At 45.3% G+C, this 24,628-nt stretch overlaps 1 protein-coding gene across 1 annotated transcript in view; it reads left to right on the forward strand.

The window, feature by feature from the left end:
* Positions 1-23,816, forward strand: part of kcnj9 (potassium inwardly rectifying channel subfamily J member 9) — a gene marked incomplete at its 3' end in the record, with an annotated part of 46,614 nt that extends 22,798 nt beyond the window's left edge. Inside the window, 5 exon segments of the mRNA XM_084328056.1 lie at positions 44-129; positions 2,299-2,491; positions 3,127-3,324; positions 8,816-8,946; positions 23,544-23,816. Of these exon segments, the coding sequence (XP_084184182.1) occupies positions 44-129; positions 2,299-2,491; positions 3,127-3,324; positions 8,816-8,946; positions 23,544-23,816 (881 nt within the window).
* Between the last annotated feature and the right edge of the window lie 812 nt (positions 23,817-24,628).

Raw genomic sequence — 24,628 nt, forward strand, 5'->3', positions numbered from 1 at the left:
GAACGCCTTCATGGTGAGGGGGAGAGGGGGAGGGGAGAGAGAGGGAGGGAGAGAGAGGGAGGGGGGGGGGGAGAGACCATCCTGCTGCTGCTGCAGGCCATCCTGGGCTCCATGGTGAACGCCTTCATGGTGAGGGGGAGAGGGGGGGGGGGGGAGGGGGAGGGGGGGGGGGGGAGAGGGAGGAGGGAGAGAGAGGGAGAGGGGAGGGGAGAGAGAGGGGGGAGGGAGAGAGAGGGAGGGGGGGGGGGGAGAGGGGGGGAGGGAGAGAGAGGGAGAGGGGAGGGGGGGGGGAGAGGGGGGAGGGAGAGAGAGGGAGGGGGGGGGAGAGAGAGGGGGGGAGGGAGAGAGAGGGAGAGGGGGGGAGAGAGAGATGGGGGGAGAGAGAGGGAGGGAGGGAGAGAGAGAGAGGGGGGGAGGGAGAGAGAGAGGGGGAGGGAGAGAGAGATGGGGGAGAGGGAGAGAGAGGGAGGGGGAGAGGAGAGAGAGGGGGGAGAGAGAGGGGGAGAGAGAGAGGAGGGAGAGAGAGAGAGGGGGAGGGAGAGAGAGAGGCGGGGAGAGAGAGAGGGGGAGGGAGAGAGAGAAAGAGGGGGAGAGAGAGGGGAGGCAGGGAGCGAGGGAGGCAGGGAGAGAGAGAGAGGGGGAGCAGAGAGAGAGGGGGGGAGAGCGGAGGGGGAGAGGGGGGAGGAGAGGGGGGGATCAGAGGGGGGGGAGAGAGGGGGGGCGAGAGAGAGCGGGGAGAGAGAGAAGAGGGGGAGGGAGAGAGAGAGGAGGAGAGGGAGGGGGAGGGAGAGGGAGGGAGGGAGAGAGAGAGGGAGGGAGAGAGAGAGAGAGGGGGAGAGAGAGAGGGGGAGGGGAAGAGAGAGAAAGAGGGGGAGAGAGAGGGAGGAGGAGAGAGAGAGAGGGGGAGCAAGAGAGAGAGGGGGAGAGAGGGAGGGAGAGAGAGGGGGAGAGAGAGGGGGGAGGGAGAGAGGAGGAGAGAGAAGAGAGGGGAGAGAGGGAGAGGAGGGGAGAGAGAGAGAGGAGGAGAGAGAGGGGGAGGGAGAGGAAGAGAGAGAGGAGAGAGGGAGAGAGAGAGAGGGAGAGAGAGGGAGAGAGAGAGGGGAGAGAGGAGAGAGGAGAGAGAGAGGGGGAGGAGAGAGAGAAGGGGGGAGAGAGAGGGGGGCGGCTGGCTGGGGCTCCATGTCCACTACTGACTACTGTAGAAGCAGAATCATGTTTATGCATTTTGCTCGTCTGGATCTAGCTAATGAAATGTGTGGGGCTTTTTGCCCACTGTGCACATCGAAACAATAACATCGACTCAAGAGGCTGCTTATAGTGTCACTACTATATTTGTTCGGTCATGATGTGCTTTATCAGGGGGTGTGTCTTGGATGGGGATGTGGTGGGGATTGATGTGTGGGGTGTTTGGGGGACTGGCTTTATTGTACTTGTTTTATGCCTATTCTTATGTCTGCACGTTCTACGTTGCACTATTTTTATTGTCTGCACTTTATGCATTGCTTTTATCCTGTCAATTGTATGCACATTTTATGCCTATGTTCATTTTGTGCTACTTGCTGTGGGGCACTTTTGGCTGCGGTCCATGTGTGAAGGGTGCTATATAGATAGTTATTATTATTATATTGTAAAAAATGTATGCATTGAAATGTCTGTAAAGTCTCGACGACATTGAAATGAGGGTGTGACCTAGGGCTGAGCCCAAAAGTTTGAACGTTCGAACCTTCGTTCGTTACGTTGGCATTCAAATTCCAAATCAACATTAGAATTTTTTATTTTTAATAATTTTACATTTTATTATTATTTTTTTTTTTATATTAATTCTGTTTAAACCAATGAATGGGGTTTTTCTTCACAGTTGCAGATAAATATTAGGCTACACTAATATTATAGTATTACAAGAAACTGATGAGTTATATTCATTAAAGAAAGTTGATTTAGTTGGGCTGGGGCTTCTCCCTGGGCTAGGTCTGGGGCTGGAAAGTTGATTTTAAAAGACTAATTTAATCAGATTAATCACTTTATTCAAATTGAGGATTTAGTGTGAGGATAGTAAAAAATATATATATATATTATAAATATATTGTTTTACTTTTTATTTTTATTTAAATTTTTTTATTAAAAACTAAGGTTCGAACGTTCGTTTGAAAAACCCTGACGAAGTTTGAATCCCAAAAACAGGGTTCGGGACAGCCTTAGTGTGACCTCAATTGTCCTTTTAGAAAATAAATAAAGGTTTGAATTGAATTTGAAAATGTTTTGATGAAAAACATCCCTCCCTCTCTCTCTCTCCTCCAGGTGGGGTGTATGTTCGTGAAGATCTCCCAGCCCAACAAGCGGGCGGAGACGCTGGTGTTCTCCAAGCATGCCGTCATCTCGCTGCGCGACGACAAGATGTGTCTGATGTTCCGCGTGGGCGACCTGCGGAAATCGCACATCGTCGGGGCCAACATGAGGGCCAAGCTCATCAAGTCCAAGCAGACCCAGGAGGGTGAGAGACGGGCAGGGCGTGGTGGGGCAGAGAGACGGGCAGGGCGCGGTGGGGCAGCGGCTAGCAGAGAGACAGGGAGGGCGCGGTGGGGCAGCGGCTAGCAGAGAGATGGGCAGGGCGCGGATGATTGGCAGTTCTGGATCATCTGGAGTCCGGGGTGGTCATCTGATGCGCGGCGCGTAAAAAGACACTCGCCTGACATATCGTCATGTAAATCGAGAAGCGAGGCACGGATTTGGTCGAGTGAGGTGGCGTTCCAAGGGCAACAAATAGATCTTTCGAACGGCATGGTTCGGCGAGAAATGCAGCCCGAGCCGCTAGACGCTTGCAAAGTGCCGTGACTTGTGTGCATGATCTAAACGGCATACGATATACTGTACATGCCAGTGCAAGTTAAGAGGTTAAGGGCGAAGGGATGATTAGGTGGCCTTGATGTCAGAAATCTGATTGGGAATTTGGCCAGAAATGTCGGAGAACCCCCTACTCTTTGCGATAGGCGTCCTGGGTTCTTCAACGACCTCGGTTTAGCGTCTCACTTTACGTTTTTTGTGTTTACACATGTGCAAGCACACACACACCTACTTGCTGACGCACCATGTGACCTCTTGACCCTCTCCTCTCCTCCCTCTCTCCAGGAGAGTTCATCCCCCTGGACCAGACAGACATCAGCGTGGGCTTTGAGACGGGGGACGACCGCCTGTTCCTGGTGTCGCCGCTGGTCATCTCTCACGAGATCGACATCCACTCGCCTTTCTGGGACATGTCCCAGGCCCAGCTGGAGAAGGAGGACTTCGAGATCGTGGTCATCCTGGAGGGCATGGTGGAGGCCACCGGTGAGGACGGGAGGGAGCGCTTCATACTTCATATTTACAATACGCTCTCGGAGCGCTTCATACTTCATATTTACAATACGCTCTCGGAGCGCTTCATACTTCATATTTACAATATGCTCTCGGAGCTCTTCATACTTCATATTTACGATACGCTCTCTGTAGCATTTCCCAGCGGGACTTTACTTCAGACAAAATGAACTCCTTGAGACTGATGGCCATGGTGCAGTATGCCAACCATTTATTGACACAAGTTCACCATTAGACACCGTAAGAGCTGAAAGTGGAAACAGACATACAGTCATTAGTTTATCCAGACCACGTTTCCTCGGAAAAGGTGTAGCACTGGCTAGCATCTTAGCTAGTTCAGCTCAATACATAAAATATGAAGATTGCCAATATAACACAAATAACACAAGCCATAAATAAACACATACCTCTTCGCCTTCCAGCTAGGTGCTAAACAAGGTAAAAAGGGGGGTTTCCTTCACGAACAGTTATATAAATGAGAGATATCCGTTATTTACGTTAGTACTCTCTCTCGTCAACCATTTCTCTGAACCCGCAAAGGTAACCGGATATCGTTGTTACGCAAGAGTAGCCACAGCGCGAGGGGAACCACCAGTATTTTCAAAATAAAAGACAGCAAAAAACAATTCCACATAGAATCAAGTCTAACGTTATAAACAGAGGAATTTGGTTCTTTACACTCTCGGAGCGCTTCATACTTCTTCTTTTTTTTTTTTTATCCACTTTTTCTCCCATTTTCTATATTTTCTCCCATCCCAATTTTGTATCATCCAATTCAACCCTCCCCTGTCACGAACGCTGTTTCTTGCCTCCCACAAGCCGGCTGCAATGTGGACTAAGTCATACATAGCACAAGTCCCCTCCGGTACTTGAGGTAACAGCAGTCGCATCTTTTCACCTGCGCAGCTCGATCTTTCAGTGGCGAGGAGTAACGCGTGGGAGGCTCACGCTGCCCCCGACACTTCCTGATTCTACTGCGCAGGCGCACCAACCGACCTGTAGGAGTCGCTGTCCACAACACTTGATCCCCACCCATCAGTTTCCCACACCCTAATACGGCCAATGTGTATTAGTATGAACGACCAGCTAAACTGAAAGCAAATGTGGAGCGCTGGGCTCGAACTGACGAGCCCAGCGTCTCCAGCATTTCGTGGCGAGTGCCTTGCCCACTACACCACGTAGCCGCCTCGCTTCATACTTCTTATTTACAATACGCTCTCGGAGCGATTCATACTTCATATTTACAATACGCTCTCGGAGCGCTTCATACTTCATATTTACAATACGCTCTCGGAGCGCTTCATACTTCATATTTACAATACGCTCTCGGAGTGGAAGTCCAAGGCGTTTCTTGGTCATCTGTTCCTTTTTTTTCACACTGGGATCAATTGAATGAATGAATGAATGATTTGTATTTCGGTCCTCTTTTACAAAGCAATGTACAGTAGTAGGACATTTATTTAAAAAAAAATCTAAATAAAGAAAATTACCGAAAAGGTGTAGTCTGAAGCCGAAGCTTATAATTGCCTACCCTTTTTACATTACATTATTAACAAAAAAATAACAAAAAACATAATTCAGTACATAATTTTGCAAAAACAAAAGGTTACAAAAGTTTCATATTTCTTTTTTATTATGATTTTAATAGTTATAATAAAATATAATTAGGATAATAATAAGGTTTTATATTTATGTATCACCTTACATGTATGTATCGAACTACATATTTTTTATTCGTTGTCACAGTTATTCCATAGTTTTACTCCTTTAACAGATATACATCGACTTTTTATATTTGTCCTTGCCTTTGTGATATTGAAGACACAAGTTCCCCTGAGTTTATACCGGCTCTCTCTAGTTTGGAACAACTCCTGAATGCAGCTTGGAAGTGAGTGGTTATGTGCTTTATACATTATTATTGCAGTGCTAAGATCAACAAGATCTTCCAATTTTAATAAAATTATATTCAAAATGTTATCCAAGCAAAGTTCTGTGATTTAGCTTTTTAAACCTTTATTTATCCTGGCAGATCTTTCTCTTTTTATCAGTATCGACCTGCTTCACACAATGTCATGTGTAGCTAAGGGGCTACACAACCCTGACTGTATTGAAATGCTAGATTAAACCACTACTAAAGAATATTAATTAGCCAGACAGTATAGGTACACAAAATGGCGGACACTCTATTAACTTCGAGGGGACAGTGATACAAAGTTGAATAATCACTTTAATAGTAATAGAAAGCATACATATTATACATAGCGCAGATCTCTTTTAATACGATAATGTCAATGTAACAATGTCAGAGGTAACGATAGTCCTGAACTACGAGTACTCGACCATTGATGCTTGGAATGGAGTGAGAAGAAGCGAGCAGCACAGGGAAAGCAAGATGGCGGGTGGAGACGGTAATTCTCTGGAGCTCCTACTCCAGAGAGCCGCAGACAAACTTGGGATAATCCTGTCGTCGCTGGTGAGGAGGGTCTCGTACGGACCGGGTTCCTGTATTCCTAGCGCCCGATGGCAGGATTAATAGCTATTAGTCCAAAAAGCCTGTTGGCATGGTTGCTAGCTAGTTAGCCCTTGTACACTTAGGCCAACCCGCATGTCGTCTTCTATAGGTAGTTAAATCCAGAACGTCGCTGGGTTCAGCTATAAGTCTCTCAACGTTACTTCGCTCGAACAAGTCACTATACTGTGCCAATAGTGGCTCGACAATATAATGTGGTATCTAATTAGCTGTACAGCTCTCTGTCAAGATACGTTGCTTGCCGTCCTGTTACTGCTGCCAAACATTTCTTCTATAACACACACTCTGTCCAGGCATGTCCCAAGAACCCTGCGCATGCGCTCACGCTGTCTACGGCGTTAAGTGTGGAACATATACAAATAAGCGAATGATGAATACTGGTAGGTAAACAGATGACGTGAAAATATATATCTTATATATATAAACAATATATAAGTTATACAAAATAATAAACGCAGACTCTATGTGTTAATCTGGACCTTCAGAACAATCATGCATTGGAACCTGCAACCTTCCAGTCACGTACCTGTTCCTCTAACCTTCCAGAACACCACGGACACATTGGATCTAGGATATTTTCAACGCTTCAAAATAGTTACACGACATGCATCCGCGACCAGTATTTTTAACTCAAGTACTACTGTACTTAAGTACAATTTCGAGCTACTTGTACTTTACGTGAATATTTTCATTTTAGGGAACTTTATACTTTTACTCCACTAAATTTCAAAGGAAATATTGTACTTTTTACTCCACTACATTTATCTGAACTAATCAGTTACTAGTTACTTTGAAGAAAAAGATTTGGCATAGAAAACATGGCAACGATGTACTTTCACATTTGAAGCCTTGAAGTCAACTTCAAGAGGACATAATCAGAGCAGCATAACTGGACCACGTACCACTTTAACATAACCTTTAATCAGAGCAGCATAACTGGACCGCGTACCACTTTACCACAACCTTTAACACTTTGGTTGCCTCGTTGTTGGCCGCCATGTGTTGGTTGCCAATAACGAGATTTCTCGTTATTTAATCGTTATTTCTTTTATTAGCGATATCCATACATTTTTCATCCGTCCAGCCTAACATTATCATTGGGAATGGCTCTGAGCTCGAAAAGGGCAAATACCGCCCCCTATTGTCTCCCGGATGGTAATGCACATAATTGGATTGGATTGAGTAATAAAGTGCATCAGAGAAATACTCCGGTCCAGGATTTTCCTATCTCTGGCAAGCAGTGTCGTGTTACCAGATTCACTGGCGAGGCTGGAAGCAGCTTGATTATGCGTTTCGGACTATAACATTGGATCAATAAACGCGATCAATATTTGGAATGGCGATCAGGAATTGGATTCATCTTTTTGCAGAACATCTGATCTGAGGTAAGGAATCTATGTTACCAATTTTTGGGTTAATCAGAGTTGTTTTTCACAGATTTCACAACGTGTGTGTGTGGCGTTAGGCGCTGAGCGCGGCACGAATAAATAATTTTTCAGCCCGCTTTTGTATCGTGCATAAGAACACAAATACTCTCGATAATCTAGCGTTTATTTGAAAACTATTCATAAATCAGCCGGAAAATGTGTTTTGTGTATTCCAGTAAATGGCTATTTTCGCGGAATTTCTCTGAAATTACTAGGGCTGACCCCTATTAGTCGATTAGTCGACTAATCGGTCGAAAGGAGCCGTAGTCGACTGGCCAACCTCTTAGTCGAATATATAAAAAATTATAATAATAATATTTAGAATTTTTTTTATTTTAATTTTTTTATTATTATTCTTTCCAAAAGAAAAGAGGCCTAGAAGCGTGGCTAACGCTAATGGCACACATACTAGAGGCTAACTGCCTACGAAAACAGGCACAGAGGCACTGAAAGAGGATTTACCATCTAATGAACATACTAGACTAGACAAATATCAAGATGTATCCATCAGTGGACCAATTGCATGCTTTTGCAGAGGACAAAAAGCCTTCAGTCGACTCCTTCAGACATTAAGCACCCCCCACAGCCCAAATGGAATGATACAAATTGTTTAATTAAAATAAATTTTAAAAATATAAAAGAAAATTATATTATATATATTTTTTGTTTTGTTTTTGTCTACCAATAGTCGACTAACAGCAAATTTTGGCCAATCATAGTTGACCATCCAAATCCTTAGTCGGGGACAGCCCTAGAAATTACTAGAACTCTCCAAAACGATACTCGTATTCAAAACGGTATAAAACGGAAATGTACTGATAACTGGACCACATACCACTTTAACATCACCTATAGAGGTCAATGGATCGAGGGTTGAATGCTCCCAAGCACTGGAATACACAAACGTTATGTAGAATGCTTACTTTTACTTTAGTTACTTAACTACAGTACATTCAATAGCAAATATTTTGAATGGAGGATTTTTACAAGCTATCTGGCTGCACGTTAGCCTAGCTTAGCACAATGAATGGAAGCGGACATGGCCGGTTAGCCTTCGGGAGAGGTGTTAGTTGGACAATGCCTAGGCTAATAATTTTTTTCATATATTTCTTTTTACAGTGGTTAAGATGGTTTGTGTTCTCACTTTGTGTGTGTGTGTGTGTGTGTGTGTGTGTGTGTGTGTGTGTGTGTGTGTGTGTGTGTGTGTGTGTGTGCGTGCGTGCGTGCGTGTGTGTGTGTGTGTGAGTGTGTGTGTGTGTGTCTGTGTGTGTCTGTGTGTGTGTGTGTGTCTCTGTGTGTGTGTGTGCGTGTGTGTGTGTGTGTGTGTGTGTGTGTGCATCTCTGTATGTGTCTGTGTGTCTCTGTGTGTCTGTGTGTGTGTGTGTCTGTGTGTGTCTCTGTGTGTGTGTGTGTGTGTGTGTCTCTGTGTGTGTGTGTGTGTGTGTGTGTGTGTGTGTGTGTGTGTGTGTGTGTGTGTGTGTGTGTGTGTGTGTGTGTGTGTGTGCAGGCATGACGTGCCAGGCGAGGAGCTCCTACCTGGCGGAGGAGGTGATGTGGGGTCACAGGTTCAGCCCCATGATGTCTCTGGCTGAGGGCTTCTTTGACATCGACTACGGCGCCTTCCATCACACCTTCGAGGTAACGAATGCTCTGAGGCTCCATGTCCACGGCAGGACTCATGTTGTCCCTATAACACAGTGTTAGCGGGTGGGAAGCCGGTGGGGGATGTGTGTCCTGGTCGTTGTAAGACTGCGACTCCTACTGGTCGGTCGGGGCGCCTGTTCAGCAGGGAGGGGATCTGGGGGGAAATAGCGCGAACCTCTGCACGTGTTACGTTCCCCCAGTGAAACTCCTCGCTGTTGGGTGAACAGAAGCGGCTGGTGACTCCACATGTATCGGAGGAGGCGTGTGGTAGTTCTACACCCTCCCCAGGCCGACAGTGGGGCAATGCGCGCAACGTCCAGGAAGGGAATTGGCATAACGACTCAATTGGGATGGGTGAAAAATACAGAAGGCCCAAAAATAAATAGAATAAATAAAAGAAAAAGACAAAAGAAAGGTGGACACACGGTCCTATAGGCTGCACGTCCACATGGGACCTGGCTTTACAGGCTGGGCTTGTTATTTTCAATGGAAACAACATGCTGTTGACATATAACAGACAGTGCTAATAAACAGAGTTTGTTTTTAGAACTCAAAGCCTGGAGAAAAATATTAAAACTTTTACCAAGAGTACTACTTTTACTGGTCCGGCTCCTCAGTGCTGGCTCCAGGATATTGCACAGGTCTTGGTCGCCTGAAGCGTCCCACTAGGTACTCATCGCTCTCTGTGAATTGGTCCGCATGATCGCGGTACTGGCGCTCCCTCCTCAGTGCACGATCAGCGATATCTTCCAGCAGCAGTAGATATGCCATATTGTGTGTGTGTGTGTAGGCCTAGTGCTGAGCGCAGCTGCCCAGGTGCACGCAGCTCCATGTATTGTGCATCCTCCCCAAGCCGCCTGCATCAGACTGTTGCATCGATGTTGCACCATCGATTTCTATGGAATCCGTTAAACCTATCCTTTTGTTCTCTGTTGTAATTTGTGTGGGTTCAACTCGTGAACAGTAAGATGAGCAGTGGAATGTTTCTCCACTGGCTCTTACAATGTGCACACTAAGCAAGGTAAAAAACTAAAAAAAATAACTATAAAAAATAAGAATAGAGAACAAGTCGGTATATGGACTATTAATACAAAATGGCAAATATATAGCCTAACTTACATGAAAGGAATGGGATGTGCTGAGAGCAGAATGTAGATGTGTCCATTCTATTCCACTATAATTATATCTGCGCGATTGAGTTTAGTTAGTATTTACTTATTTATTCACTGCCATTTGCATTTTTTGTGTAGTGCTTTTATTTCTTTTAGGACATCATGATGCCTCGTTGAATCATAAATCTGAGGATTTCTGTAGAATCGACGTGAACGCAATCACCAATGACTTAATTAAGCCCTTAACACTAGAACAGCCATGGAGAAAATGTCACTGATTCCCGCCGGAAGGGGTCAGATGACCCCACAGCTTATATGAGAAATATGAGAAAAATAAACAGTGTGACCCCACAGCTTATATGAGAAAAATAAACAGTGTCAACTATATAATTACCTCTTAACACATTGACGACCGGCCCTCGCCATCTAATATGTGGCTGGAGGACAACGCTTTGTAAACAAACCGATGTACTTTTGGATAGCTATATCTATACTTTATAGTATTGCTATCTGTCCATTCTCATTGTCACTTGAGTGCATAAACCGTGCCTTCATAATGGCTTAAAGAAAATAAAAATCCATCGGTTGGTTGTCATTTTATAGCGTCGTGAATATAAGCTTTATCGCAGTTTTCGTCTCGTATTTTTTCTGGAAAGCTATTTATAGGGCTAAAGGCTAGTCACGTTATATCAAACGGTATTTCTGTTGTATATATATGAATGAAATAAAACAAACTGCTTAGCATCCAGACTATTACAGAGCATCTATGGATGAAATGGGGGCGGCGGGGGACGCCGATTAGTATTATTGATTAGCAATACAGTGTGCGTTCAAGTAGCCACATTCACTGATCGATCGCTTGCGTTTTACAACAATGTCCAATCCGGCTGTAATTTGGGGGAAGAGTGTCCTACCGTCAGCCCATGTGATTGCCGGCAGCATTTCCCCATTATTCATCGGCATCTGGTAGATTGATATGTCCATTGGCTGATCATAAATCCCATTATTCCAGGCTGAAATCTGCGCTTCGAACCGTGATCAACGGTGGAGGATGTTCGCTTGGGATCCAGGCTCATATGAAACGCCCATAGACAGTAAAAAAATAAAAGTATCCACTCGCCCACAATGATACTGCAGTGGAGCGATGGCGCCCCTAAGAGGATCTGGCCGGTATTGCATGTCGCCAATTTCAAGGAGGCGGGTAAATCTGCAGAGTCGATCTGGGATCTTGATCCGTTTATTAATATGGAATAAAACAATAACAACTTGCCACGAGTTAACTCGTGGTTGGTCGGCAAAGTGTTAATATAAAAATATCAGGTTTACCACAGGTTTGAGTGACAAAAAAAATAATAATAATAATAAATAAAAATATTATTATTTGTTTTATAAATTTTTTTGGATGGAAGAGCCACACATTGACGGGCAAAGAGCCACATGCGGCTCGCGAGCCATGGGTTGGCCACCCCTGCGCTAGACGCTCGCAAAGTGCTGTGACTTTCCACATATATATTCCATATAGGAATAACGTTCTAATTACATTTTCCTGAAGTCATTTTCAAATTTCAGAAACCGTGCCAGATAAAACGGGTACTTTTAGGAAAAGTCATTGAGTGACAGAGCTGGAGCTCGACCGAGTGACGAGGATACATTTATTGAAAATGCCTAGGGGTCATTTGACCCCTTGTCGGCTGTGCTAGTGTTAAGAACACTGGCGCACACCGATCTGGCCTATCTACGACTGCTTTTCCACGTTCTTAAATCCTGTTCTTAGCTAAGAACGAATCCCAGATAAGAAACCTTTTGTGAGTGCCAGAATTGCCCCGAGAACTTCGTAAGTGGAGTTAAGAAGAAATGTCTTTGTAACTTTTTCGTAAGTGCGTTAGTGAATGAGGTCCAGTGTTGCCAAATATTCTCCAATGAACGTCCCAATTGGGTAAGAAAAAGTCTAAAACAATGCGGCTGGGTGGCGCAGCGGACATTGCGCTCGTCACCAACGCATGAGACACCGGGTTCGACTCCGGCTGTCGGCGTTGCCTCCGGCTTGGGCTGGCCGTCATACTAACTCAATTGGCAGAGTTAGCGGGTGGAAGTCGATGAGTGGTAATCTGGACGTTGTGGACAGCGACTCCTACAGGTCGGTTGGGGGATGCCTGCACAGCAGAGACAGGCAAATGGCGGGGGTAGTGTGAGCCTCCCACACGTACACGTCCGCGCTGGCAGGTGAAAAGATGTGACAGGCTGCCTCCACATGTATCGGAGGAGACATGTGATGCAAGGCTTCTATCCTCCCTACAACCGGCCAGTGGGGGGTATATGCGAGCAACGTTCAAGACAGGGGAGGGGAGAATTGGCACAGCTAAATTGGGATGGGAGAAAAATAAAAAAAAGAGGAGAAAAAAGTGGATAAAAAAAAAAGATAAGTCTAAAACAGTCAAAGTGTAAAAGGTCACCGGACAGATGACATCACACTAACCTAAAGGACTAGTTCACTTCTTCTTTTATCCAGGCCCTACTTTAACATGGTCTGGCTTGATGTTGACTAGTACATGCCATCATTTCACTGATCTCTATAGTATTGAGAAACTTAGCACTGAGCTGCATCCTCTCACCATCCTTCAATACACTCTAATAATCGCCAAGATACATGTAATTTTCCTAAATATAAAGCTCACAGTATAATCAGATATTACTTCATTATGTTCTACTGAGGAAAACAGCCGTACACAGTATCAAGTCAACTGTTATAATTTCATAGGCCAGTGATGCATAATGGTCAACTGGGATAGCCTATGACATTTACTCAGTAGAACATACAGCATGGACACATCTGATTCTACTGTGAGCTTCCCTCTCTCTCCTCCCTCTCTCTCTCTCCTTCCTCTCTCTCCTCTTTCTCTCTCCTTCCTCTCTATTCTCTCTCTCCCTCATGCTCTCCCCTCTATTCTTTCTTTCTCTCTTCTCTCTCTCCCTCTCTCATTCCCCTTTCTCTATCTCTCTCCCCTCTCTCCTTTCAATCTTCTCTCTCCTTTCTCTCTCTCTCGCCCCCTCTCTCCTCTCTCTCTTTCCCCTTTCTTTCTCTCCCCTCTATCTCCTCTTTCTCCCCTTTCTCCTCCCTCTCTCTCACACTTCTCTTTCTCTCTTTCCTGTTTCTCTCTCCCACTCTCCCCTCTATCTCTCATCTCTCTCTCCCCTCTCTCCTCCCACTCTCTCCCCTTTATCTCTCATCCCTCTCTCCTCTCCCCTCCCTCTCTCCTCTCTCTTTCCCCTTTCTTTCTCTCCCCTCTATCTCCTCTTTCTCCCCTTTCTCCTCCCTCTCTCTCACACTTCTCTTTCTCACTTTCCTGTTTCTCTATCCTCCCTCTCTCCTCTCAAACTATCTCTCCTCGCTCTCTCACTTCTCTAACTCTCTACTCCCTCTCTCATCTCCCTCTCTCTCCTCTCTAACTATCTCTCCTCCCTCTCCCCCTCTCTCCTCTCTAACTATCTCTCCCCTCTCTCCCTCTCTCTCTCCTCCCTCTCTCTCTCCTCTCTAACTATCTCTCCTCCCTCTCCCCCTCTCTCCTATCTAACTATCTCTCTCCCTCTCTCTCTCCTCCCTCTCTCTCTCCTCTCTAACTCTCTCTCCTCCCTCTCCCTCTCTCTCCTTGGCTGTTGTGTTTCTATTGCTGTTGTTTGTCACTGCTCTGTTGCTAAGCACAGCCTTGTCAGTCTCTGGCCATTTGTACTCAAGTACTGTCTGTACCTAAGTACAATTTGAGTATTTTCATTTGAGGGAACTTTGTACTTTTACTCCACTACATTTCAAAAGAAATATTTTTCTAAATGAAACTTTTTACTCCATGTAATAGAAAACATGACGATTACTTTAAAATGTGAGCGAACAAACAAACGGAGTAATGCGTGGACATGAACACACCGGGTACCGTGGTAATTATGCACCTCATTAACACTATCAGTGCCTACCTTGTTTACCTTTTTACCCCGTTGAATGCCATCATCCACTTCAATGTTAGCGTTAAAAACGCCTAATCTATGTTTTAAATTATGGCTGTGTCTAATCTGCCCGTCGCTTATCAATGACTTGTTTGCAGTCAACATTGTCGAAACGGATTGTTTTTTTATCGGTTCATTTTCGTTTTATAGCATTTTGAAAAGCCCTCGTTTTCAAGGAAAATATAAAGATTCCATGATAAAAGACATTTACTGGAATATTCTAGAATACACAAAAACGTGTTCATGCTGCTGCGGTCAGGCAAACGCCTGCGAACACCTGCAACTAGGACAGAGAGACTGCGGCTCAGCTTCTTCCCCCAGGCCATCAGAGCCTTGAACACTGAACTCTCCACACACAAGCACACATGAGCACAGACACACACAACACACTGTACACGCTCACACACTAGCAGCCACTTTAACATGAGTACACACACACTCATGCTGCACACGCTCACACTTATGGTCACTTTACAAAAGGAAAGGTCACTTTAAGAATAGTAAAGTATAACTTGAGATTGTATAATATAGCATTGTATAACAGTGTACATAAAGGTTCCGGTTCCGGGTCGGAAGGATGTGAACGTCTCTGAGCCACGCTGCCGCTCCCGAACTTTTATTTTACTTTAAAAAGCCTATTTTTTTTATTTTCAAGGTGATCGAACCACTAATATACAACATCCGTATCTAAGACTGTACTATTCGACCCAAAAAGGAAAAAGAATAACTAGCATGATGACTGCACGAGTCTTGAGAAGCGAGACCGCCCCTGTGGATGGGGCTACCATGGCTAAGCTAATGGATGAGCTCAAACAGGCCTTCACCACGGAGTTCAGAACGTTTGCTGCCTCGCTTGAGTCTAGACTCGACGGCTTCCAGCAGGAGATCGCAGACCATACCCAGCGCCTGACCTCCGTGGAGGACGGCATGGATAGGTGGTCGGATAGGATGGTGGAGCTAGAAGTGAGATGCACAGCTCAGGATATAGTCATCGACAAGCTAAGAAACAAGCTAATTGATGTTGAGTCACGTAGTCGGCGTTCTAACATACGCATCCTGGGCCTGGACGAATCCCTGCACAGCAACCGTCCCAGTGTCTTTTTCGCGGAGGTCCTGGTGGAAATCATGGGGAAAGATGTCCTCGCTACACCACCGGAGCTTGACCGATGCCACAGGACGCTAACACGCAGACCAGCACCAGGCTCCAGGCCTAGGGCCGTAATTGCCCGCTTACATCACTACAAGATCAAAGAGACTATTATCCTGGAAGCTCGCAAGAGGAGAGGGAATCTGACATACAGAGGGAAACCGGTCGCTATCTTCGAAGATTATCCCCCCGAGGTGGTCGAGCAGCGATCACAATACCGTGATGTCATGGGGCCCCTGTACAAGCGCGGATTTAAACCATCGCTCCAGTTCCCTGCGAAGCTAATCATCCGAACCAAGGAGGGCAGGCTGCATCTACCGTCTCCCAAGGACGCCGTGGACTTCCTGAGGGCCCGACCCAGAGGGACCTCGACACCGGTTTCGCCAGGACGAGACGCAGCCCCGACACCGGCTTCACCAGGGCGAGACGCGGGCATGACGCTGGCTCCACCGGAGCGAGACGCGGACCCGACACCGGCTTCACCAGGGCGAGACGTGGGCCTGATGCTGGCTCCACCGGGGCGAGACGCGGACCCGACGCTGGCTCCACCGGAGCTGAACGCGGACCCGACACCGGCCTCATCAGATCCTGACGGGGTAGTAGCGATGGACCGTTAGCATACTGCTACGGCTATCACACAGAAAGGGGTCGCATTTGGTATCTTATTACATATGTGAGTATGGATGAATACTTGACATTAGGCCTCACCTGGAAAGTTATCTTTTTATTTTTCTCTCGCTATCTGACATAAGGGGAGGAGGGGGACAAGTATGTTGTATATGACTGTTGTACTGATGCGCGACCATAGCCACGGGCTAAGTTGCTAACTGTTAACGTTTCGGAAGGAGCGGGACCTATTCTATTCCGTTTCGGATATTTCTGCCACGCTTATGACTTTTGCGCGATATACCAGCTCCCGGCCATGTTTTTGATCATGGCCACCGGGATGCATTTACTGTTGATTACACGTCGAGCGAGATGGGGTCTCGTGGCTGCGCCACCTGTTTGACTCTCAACCGGTTCATGCAACCCGCATGGCTCCCATTAATGTTTGCTGCTGACAATGTGCTCGCGGGAGCGGCGGGCGGCCCCCGGCACAGCGCCCTCCTCTGGTGGGGAGGCATAACTGTGTAGGGTCGAACCAGCGTCAGGGGAGATAACAGTCTCGCGGACAGGGTATCGCCCCCTCCCGGCCTGGTGGAGGTACTGCGCGCCTGTTTTGTCGCAGCATGCCTGGCAGATACCCCCCCCCCTTTTTACCGACAGTTCTGGGTTCCAGCCGTTGACCTTACTATTGGCTTATGGTTAAATTTGATTTTTATTTTTTTTCTTGTTTGCTTTACACTCTGAGGCACTTTTGTATACAGGGAAATGTGGCAGTTGGCCACGGAGATGATTCTACGAGTGGTAGGTTTGAAGTCTCTGGAAATGTTGGTGAGTCCCTGTGATGTTGGGGAAAGACCCACCGGTCCCACACATTTATATGTTTTTTATGTCATTATTATATGTTTTATGTATGGCTCGAAATACGTGTGCATAGTGTTTAGGTTAAGTGAATTCTACATGCCCACAGGCTTGCCCAGGTCTGCCCCACCTACACGCCCTTCAATGTTCTATGGCTACGGCTAACTCTGAGAGCTTCAAGCTCTGCTCCTGGAATGTTCGAGGCCTGCAGAGGTTGGCTAAGAGGAAGGCGATTCTGACCTTTTTAAGGAGGGAGAATGTGTCGATTGCTTTTTTACAAGAAACTCATATGGGGCCCAACGACACTGCTAAACTCCAAAAGAGCTGGGTAGGACAGGTCTTTGCTACAAACTATTCTACGTTTAGTAGGGGCGTGGCCATATTGATCAATAAAAATCTCCCCTTTAGACTTATAACTTCCTCTGTGGATAGCCATGGTCGCTATGTGATTATCAAAGGGGTTCTTAAGGGTAAAGAAATGACATTTATGAATGTATACTGTCCCCCAGGCTATTCCCCTGACTTTCTATCCAAGATATTTTCTGAGTTTAATGGCCTGGCCTCTGAGAACGCCTTTGTGGGCGGAGACTTTAATTGTCACCTCATACCGTCTCTTGACAAACTCCCACCCAGTCTGGCTCCCCCCTCTAGGCAAGCAAAGACGCTCACCTCCCTATGCGAAGACACTGGATACTCAGATGTCTGGAGAACCCTTTGCCCATCAGAACTGAAGTTCACCTTTTTTAGCGGCCCACACAAGAGCAACAGTAGAATAGACTATTTCTTCATCCCTTCCTCTAAGCTCTTTCTAGTATCGTCCTGCACAATCGGAAGCATCGTTCTATCGGATCACGCCCCTATATACCTGGTCTACTCCCTGTCAGAAGAGAGAGCGCTGTCGAGGCGTTGGCGCCTCAACCCATACCTCCTCAAAGATGATATATTTGTCTCCTATTTCGAATCGGAATTCAAAATTTTCTACTCAATTAACTTTCGCTCTACGGATAACCCGTCTCTACTCTGGGAAACATCTAAGGTCTTTTCTCGTGGACTGATTATATCTTATGTATCATCCAAGAAGCGCAAGAAAAATGAACAATGTAAACTTCTTGAATCCAAACTAGCCGACCTTGAAAATCAGCATGTTTCAAACCCAGCCCCGGCTGTGCTTATGGAGCTTACAGCCACCAGAGCGGCGCTAAACACTCTTCTGATCCAGGACGCCGAATATTCTCTTAAATTTGCCAAACAGAGAATGTACGAACACGGTGACAAGCCGGGTAGGTGCCTGGCTAACTTGGCAAAAAAAAGGGCTGACACCCAAGTAATAGCCTCAATCTCCGACTCCAACGGGGTCAGGTCCTTTGACACCAAAACTATTAACAAAGAGTTTGCCTCTTTCTATGCCCAACTCTATAGGACCGAACGACCCGATGGTGCTCTCTCTGACATGCAGGCCTTCTTCGCTGAATTACGCCTCCCTAAGGTATCGAAAGATCAGAACTTGCTCCTTAACGCCCCAATTACGAAGGAAGAAGCTCTGGGCGCCCTTAAGGGTATGCCATCTGGTAAGGCTCCGGGCCCGGACGGTTTCGGATGCGAGTTTTATAAAGAGTTCGGTCATATTCTATTAGATCCCCTGCTGGCAATGCTTAATCACTCCGCTGAAGTGGGGATACTGCCCCAGTCTCTACGGGAGGCTAATATCTGCCTTCTCCTTAAGAAGGGTAAATGCCCTGAGGAGTGCGCCTCCTATAGGCCTATAGCCCTACTCAATTCGGACCAAAAGTTGCTTTCCAAGATCCTGTCCATGCGCCTGGAAAAAGTACTCCCTTTTATTATTAATGAAGATCAGACCGGTTTTATTAAGGGTAGGAACTCTACCGACAACATGAGACGGCTCCTCAATATCATCCAAATGACTCGTGAGACAGACCACCCCGCTGTGGTTCTGTCTCTCGACGCGGAGAAGGCGTTTGACCGTGTAGAATGGCCGTATCTATTTTTAACCCTCGCTGAATTTGGCTTAGGTGACACCTTTATTGACTGGGTCAAGGTTCTTTACAACTCGCGGATGTCGGCGGTCCTGACTAATGGACTTAGGTCTAGCAACTTTCCTCTGCAGCGGGGGAACCCCCAGGGGGATCCTCTTAGCCCTTTACTATTCGACATGGCCATAGAACCACTCGCACAGGCCGTAAGGCAGTCAGCCGAGATCTCAGGTATTAGAGTGGGCGGGAGGGAGCACAAAATCACCCTTTACGCGGACGACGTGCTGATCTTTGTGTCTAAGCCTGACTCTTCAATTCCATGTCTAACCCGCATGATTTCCACATTTGGAACCTTCTCGGGGTACAAAATAAACTTTTCCAAATCCGAAGCAATGCCACTTGGGACACTCAAATCTATCCCGATACTGCCCGAGCCCTTCCCATTTCGCTGGTCGCCCTCCGGCTTCGTTTACCTAGGAGTATTTGTGACACCCACCTATGATACGTTGGCTAAGGCCAATTTTCCCCCTCTTTTAGACACCATAAGGGCAGACTTAGTTAGATGGGCCCCCTTACCGATCTCCTGGCTGGGTAGGATTGCCCTCGTCAAGATGAACGTACTCCCCAGACTGTTGTACCCTCTCCAAATGATCCCAGTGTTGCTGATAAACAAGGTTATCAAGGTGCTGGAAGGCTGGCTAAGCTCATTCATTTGGAATGGGAAGAAACCGCGTCTGAAAATGGCCAAATTGCAGATGGATAGTGAAGATGGGGGTCTAGACCTACCTAATATTAGACACTACCAGCTGGCGGCACACCTTAGGGTGCTGGTTGGCTGGTTCAGAGCAGACCCACTGTCAATATAGCTGGACGTTGAATCCTCGCAATCTAAGTCCCCCCTGTGGAACCTACTATTTATCAAAGACTTTAGGTCTGTGAGGAAGGTGTGCTCCAACCCCATCACATTATGTTCCGTCAAGGCCTGGAAGACTGTCCGTAAGGTGGAGGGCCGAGCCAAGCTGACCTCTCCTCTTACCCCGATTGTAGACAATCCCGACTTTAAGCCAAACCAAATCGGCGGCGGCTTCAAGACCTGGTATAGGCAGGGCATAACCGATCTTGGCCACCTGTTTGATGGCCGGACCCTAATGTCCTTTACACAGCTGCAGCAGCGATATGGTCTATTGAAAGCGGAATTTTTTAGGTACCTACAAATTAGGCAGTTTATCACCAAGGACACCTCACTTTTAACTGACATCTCCACCTCGCAGGTGGAGAAAGCCCTCTCCTTACAGATCCCCAAAAAACAAATATCTATCTTCTATAGTACTCTGAACCTTAATTCATCTTTATCTTCCTATGTTACTAAACAGTCCTGGGAAGAGGATTTGGACATAGAAATCACAGATGCAGACTGGCAGGATACGTGGACCTACGCAAAAAAAATCTCGGTTTGTAACCGCACCAAGGCCATCCAAATTAGAATATTGCATCGCATTCATATTACCCCCGCCCGTAAAAGTTAAATGGATCCCAATACGTCCCCACTTTGCTTTAAATGCAAGATAGAGATTGGAAATCACGTCCACTGTTTTTGGACCTGTGTAAAACTACAGAGCTACTGGTACGACGTTGTAGAAGAACTGTCTAACACAGTGGTTCTCAAACTGTGGTACGCGTACCACTAGTGGTACTTGGTGGTACTGCTGGTAGTACTTGAAAACATTTCCAAAAAAGCTAAAAATAATTTTTTTTTTTTTTTTTTTTTTTTTTTTTTACAGTCAGGCCACTGAACTTAGAAGCAGGCCAGGCCAGTGTTTCTGGTTGAGGCAGCGCGATAGTTAAATAATCAAAGTGGGGAACAACCAGGAGATCACTGTGACAGAGAGTAATGCAGTCTAAACAGTCATAAATCTTTAATTCAACTTCAGCCCTGATCATAACCATTTATTTTTAGATTTCTTGTAATGTCAGATAAAAAATTAAATACTCCCACTTTTCTGAAAAGAGTTGGTGTTAAATCTGACATTACAAAAAATCCATCAAAATATGTGTTGCTGCTAATCATTGACACATGCCTAGCCTGTAATAATCCCCCCCAGAAAAATTTACTTTTGAATATGTGTTTTCTTTTATTTTTTACAATAATTTGTGATGCCCATCACAAACACTGGCATTTAAAGCGTACAAATTCAAAAATTCCTGCACCAGAATGCAGGAAATTAAGTTTTTGTAACAAAATAATTGTGTGTGTGTGTGTGTGTGTGTGTGTGTGTGTGTGTGTGTGTGTGTGTGTGTGTGTGTGTGTGTGTGTGTGTGTGTGTGTGTGTGTGTGAGTGAGTGAGTGTGAGAGAGAATGACGGACAATTGCTTGCTGTGTGAGAGAGGGAGAGAGAGAGAGCGAGTGAGAGAGAGAGAGAGAGAGAGAGAGAGAGAGAATTAAGTACATTTGCTGAAACACAGTTGTTCTTAATTTTCTCACTTGCTATGTGAGAATGTTAGTTATTATGTTCTCAATGCCCCTTGCATTGTATGAGTTGTGTGGAAGCGTTTGCTAGTTCTAGTGCTATCCCTTTGTACATTGTGGCTGTGTCTGACAAAAGTTAACAATAAATAATGGTATTAGGAATACATTTGCCTCCTGTGTGAACTGTGCATAGCTGAATAGACTGTATTTTAACGCCGGTCATATGGTGGTACTTGGAGAGCCAGCTACGTTCTCAGGTGGTACTTGGTGTAAAAAGTTTGAGAACCACTGGTCTAACATATTTCACACCCCCATCGAGCTGGATCCCCTCTGCCTTTTGCTGGGCCTATTCATGTTACCAATTCCAAACATAAGAGACTGTTCAATTTGTTGACATTTGCTGCTAGAAAGAACATCCTGTTGTTTTGGATCAAGGACGAGGTCCCGTCAAAGAGGTCATGGCACAATATCATAATGGAATGTATCCCCTGTGAATATATCACGTGTATGCTGCATTCCAAGTTGGACACTTTTTATGAGATCTGGGACCCCTATCTGTCACATATTGGGCCTGCACTATCCACCACTGTACTCGCCGGATTTCCCCATTACCAATAACCTCCCACTGCTGCCTTGTTTTGTCTACGGTACTGGCATTGTAAATACTGTACATGTCCTATTGACTACAGTGGCACTATACATGTTCTCTTGACTGCGGTAATACTGTACATGTTCTCTTGACTACAGTAGTGCTGTACATGTACCCTTGACTACAGTGACACTGTACATGTCCACTTGACTACAGTAGTACTGTACATGTCCTCTTGGCTACAGTAGTGCGGTACATGTTCTCTTGACTACAGTGATGCTGTACATATACCTTTGACTACAGCAATGCGGTACATGCCCACTTGACTACAGTGATACTGTACATGCCCTCTTGACTATAATAATACTGTACAGCCCACTTGACTACATTGATACTGTACGTGTCCTCTTGGCTGCAGTAGTACTGTATAGGCACTCTGGGCTACTAGGGAATACATGGTCATATGCACACGTTCACAACACACATATATGCATGTACACATATAACATATACATAGGTAAAGCACACGCACATATGGGTAGGTAGAACACACGTATATATAGCACACGAGATAAGGCGCACACGTGAAAGCCACACTTATTTCATTTTATTTTATTTATTTAATTTTCGATTGTCATTTCCTTATTTAATTTTTATTGTCTTTTTTCTTTTCTGTTTGCCTGTCTTGTATTGTTATTACTGTTGTTAGTGTCATTATTTTTATTATTATTGATGGTATTGTATTGTGATGTCTTGTTCTATGTTGAAAATTGGAAATAAAAACATTTATAAAAAAAAAAAAAAAACAGTGTACATAAAGACCCAGTGCCTCATCCGTAGCTAACAGTGTATTGCACTACCACAGGACCTAGCATGTCTTACCATGCTCTGTAAATAACTCATGTACACATACCGATATGCCCTACTTTGTTTACTTGTTTTATTGCACAATGTCGATCTATTGGATTCTTATTATATATTACTATTGTATTATGCACATCGTTGCGGGCAAGACCCCCCGCATTTCATTGTATACTTGTATGCCGTGACAAATAAAACTCTTGACTTGACTTGAACGTTGTAATTTTTCGGCCTATTTATTAATCGTTTTCAAATAAACACTAGATTATCGATAGTATATGTGTACGTATGCACGCTATAGAGGTGATCTGAAAAATCGATTCTCTTATTTCCTCATCAGCGATCACAGCCAAACAGCCACATCACACATAGGGCAAACTCTGAAATCTCCGTGAAAACAGGTATAATTATCCTAAGACTGGTAAAATAGATTCCTTACCTGAGATCAGATGTTATCCAAAAAGATTATTCCAATTCCTGATCGCCATTCCAAATATCGATCACGCTTATTGATTGATTATTGGCTGCTGTAAATATATATTCAAGGCTGATTTCCGTCTCGCGATCAGATCCCTTTTGATCAGACGTCTCGCCAACACAATGGAGCCAGTTGGCTCCACCTCTACAGATCTACAGATCCAAGGTCAGTCTAATCGACTGACCTGCAGTTACACAGGGATAGACGATAGGGGGCGCTTTTTCCCCATCTGAGCTCCTGGAGGAGCTGCTGTACCAACGGGAGACTCGGTTGATGAAATATGAATTCAGATCGCTAATAAAAAAATTAAACGATAATTGTCGTCATCAGCACTCAATGGGGGGGCTAATAAAACGAGTTATGACGTTGCTGGCACTCAAAGTGTTAAATTACAAAGAGGGTCAGAGACATTGCCAAATTCAATTTGGCACAACTGTTCAGGAGTTATTTGTCAACTGTCTTCATCACCATACTTCTCTTCTCCAGGTGGACTCGCCCTCCTGCTCAGCACGAGAGCTCTCATTGGCTGCAGCTCGCCTGGAGGCCCACCTCTATTGGTCCATCTCCAGCAGGCTGGATGAGGAGCCCACCTTGGCTAGCCAGGCATCCAAGGAACTGGACAGTGGCTCAACCAATGGGAAGGGAGGGGTGGGGCCACCCACCTTTATCGTCGGGGAGATTACGGGAATCCAAGAGCAATCGGGACTGGGGGAATTGAATGGCAGTGTCACCACTGACCAATCGGAATCAGAGGCCTAAATTGACCTATCTCCAGTCCCGCCCTCTTTTATTGATCCTCCAATCACAAAAAAGAGGGTGGGGCTTGAGATAGGTCCATTAAAGAATGTTTACAAAGAGGACCTACAGTATGTTATTACCACAACACGGTTACAGCGACAATTTGATATTTTCTCTTGGGAGAAATGGGTGGTTTGATTAGCATCAACATTGCTACACGTCTTATCTTATCTTAACATGTTGGAAAAGGATCTCAGTGATGTTTTCTTTTTATCTTATGTTCTTTAATTGTCACAATTGTGTGTGTGTGTATAATATGTTCTTTCTTCTATTAGCTCCAATCACCCTTGCCTATATCTCTACTGTACATTTAAAAGACGATACTATGCTTCACGTGGGGTCAGCGGAGTACTGGGACGGATACAGTACATCCTATGTGGGCAGATAAGAGTATATTTAATATTTAACGAGAAAAAAGTATTTTGTTATTAGCTAAATAACAGACGTTTGTGCCGGGTGACCATGTCGACAGTGCATCTATTGCACGGTTGTATGTACTGTATAGTCCAGTGTGTGGATACGCTCACATTTAGATAGAGTAGAGGGAATGCATAGACTTATTTTCACCCCTGCATGGACATCACTAGGCAGGAATAGACATCAACAGTGTAGTATTTCTGGAATTCTATAGAAGCGAAGATTGTTCTCAAATGTATCACACTTTTTAAGCGGGTATAATCACTTTTCTTTTCTTTCAAGACAGACATGCATTTGTATATTTGGTAATGGTTCTTATCACTAATGTGGGTTTAGCTGACAGTCCTACAGTGAAT

This window comes from Notolepis coatsorum, assembly GCF_963971535.1.
Source record: "Notolepis coatsorum genome assembly, chromosome: 13".
Classification (NCBI taxonomy): domain Eukaryota; kingdom Metazoa; phylum Chordata; class Actinopteri; order Aulopiformes; family Paralepididae; genus Notolepis; species Notolepis coatsorum.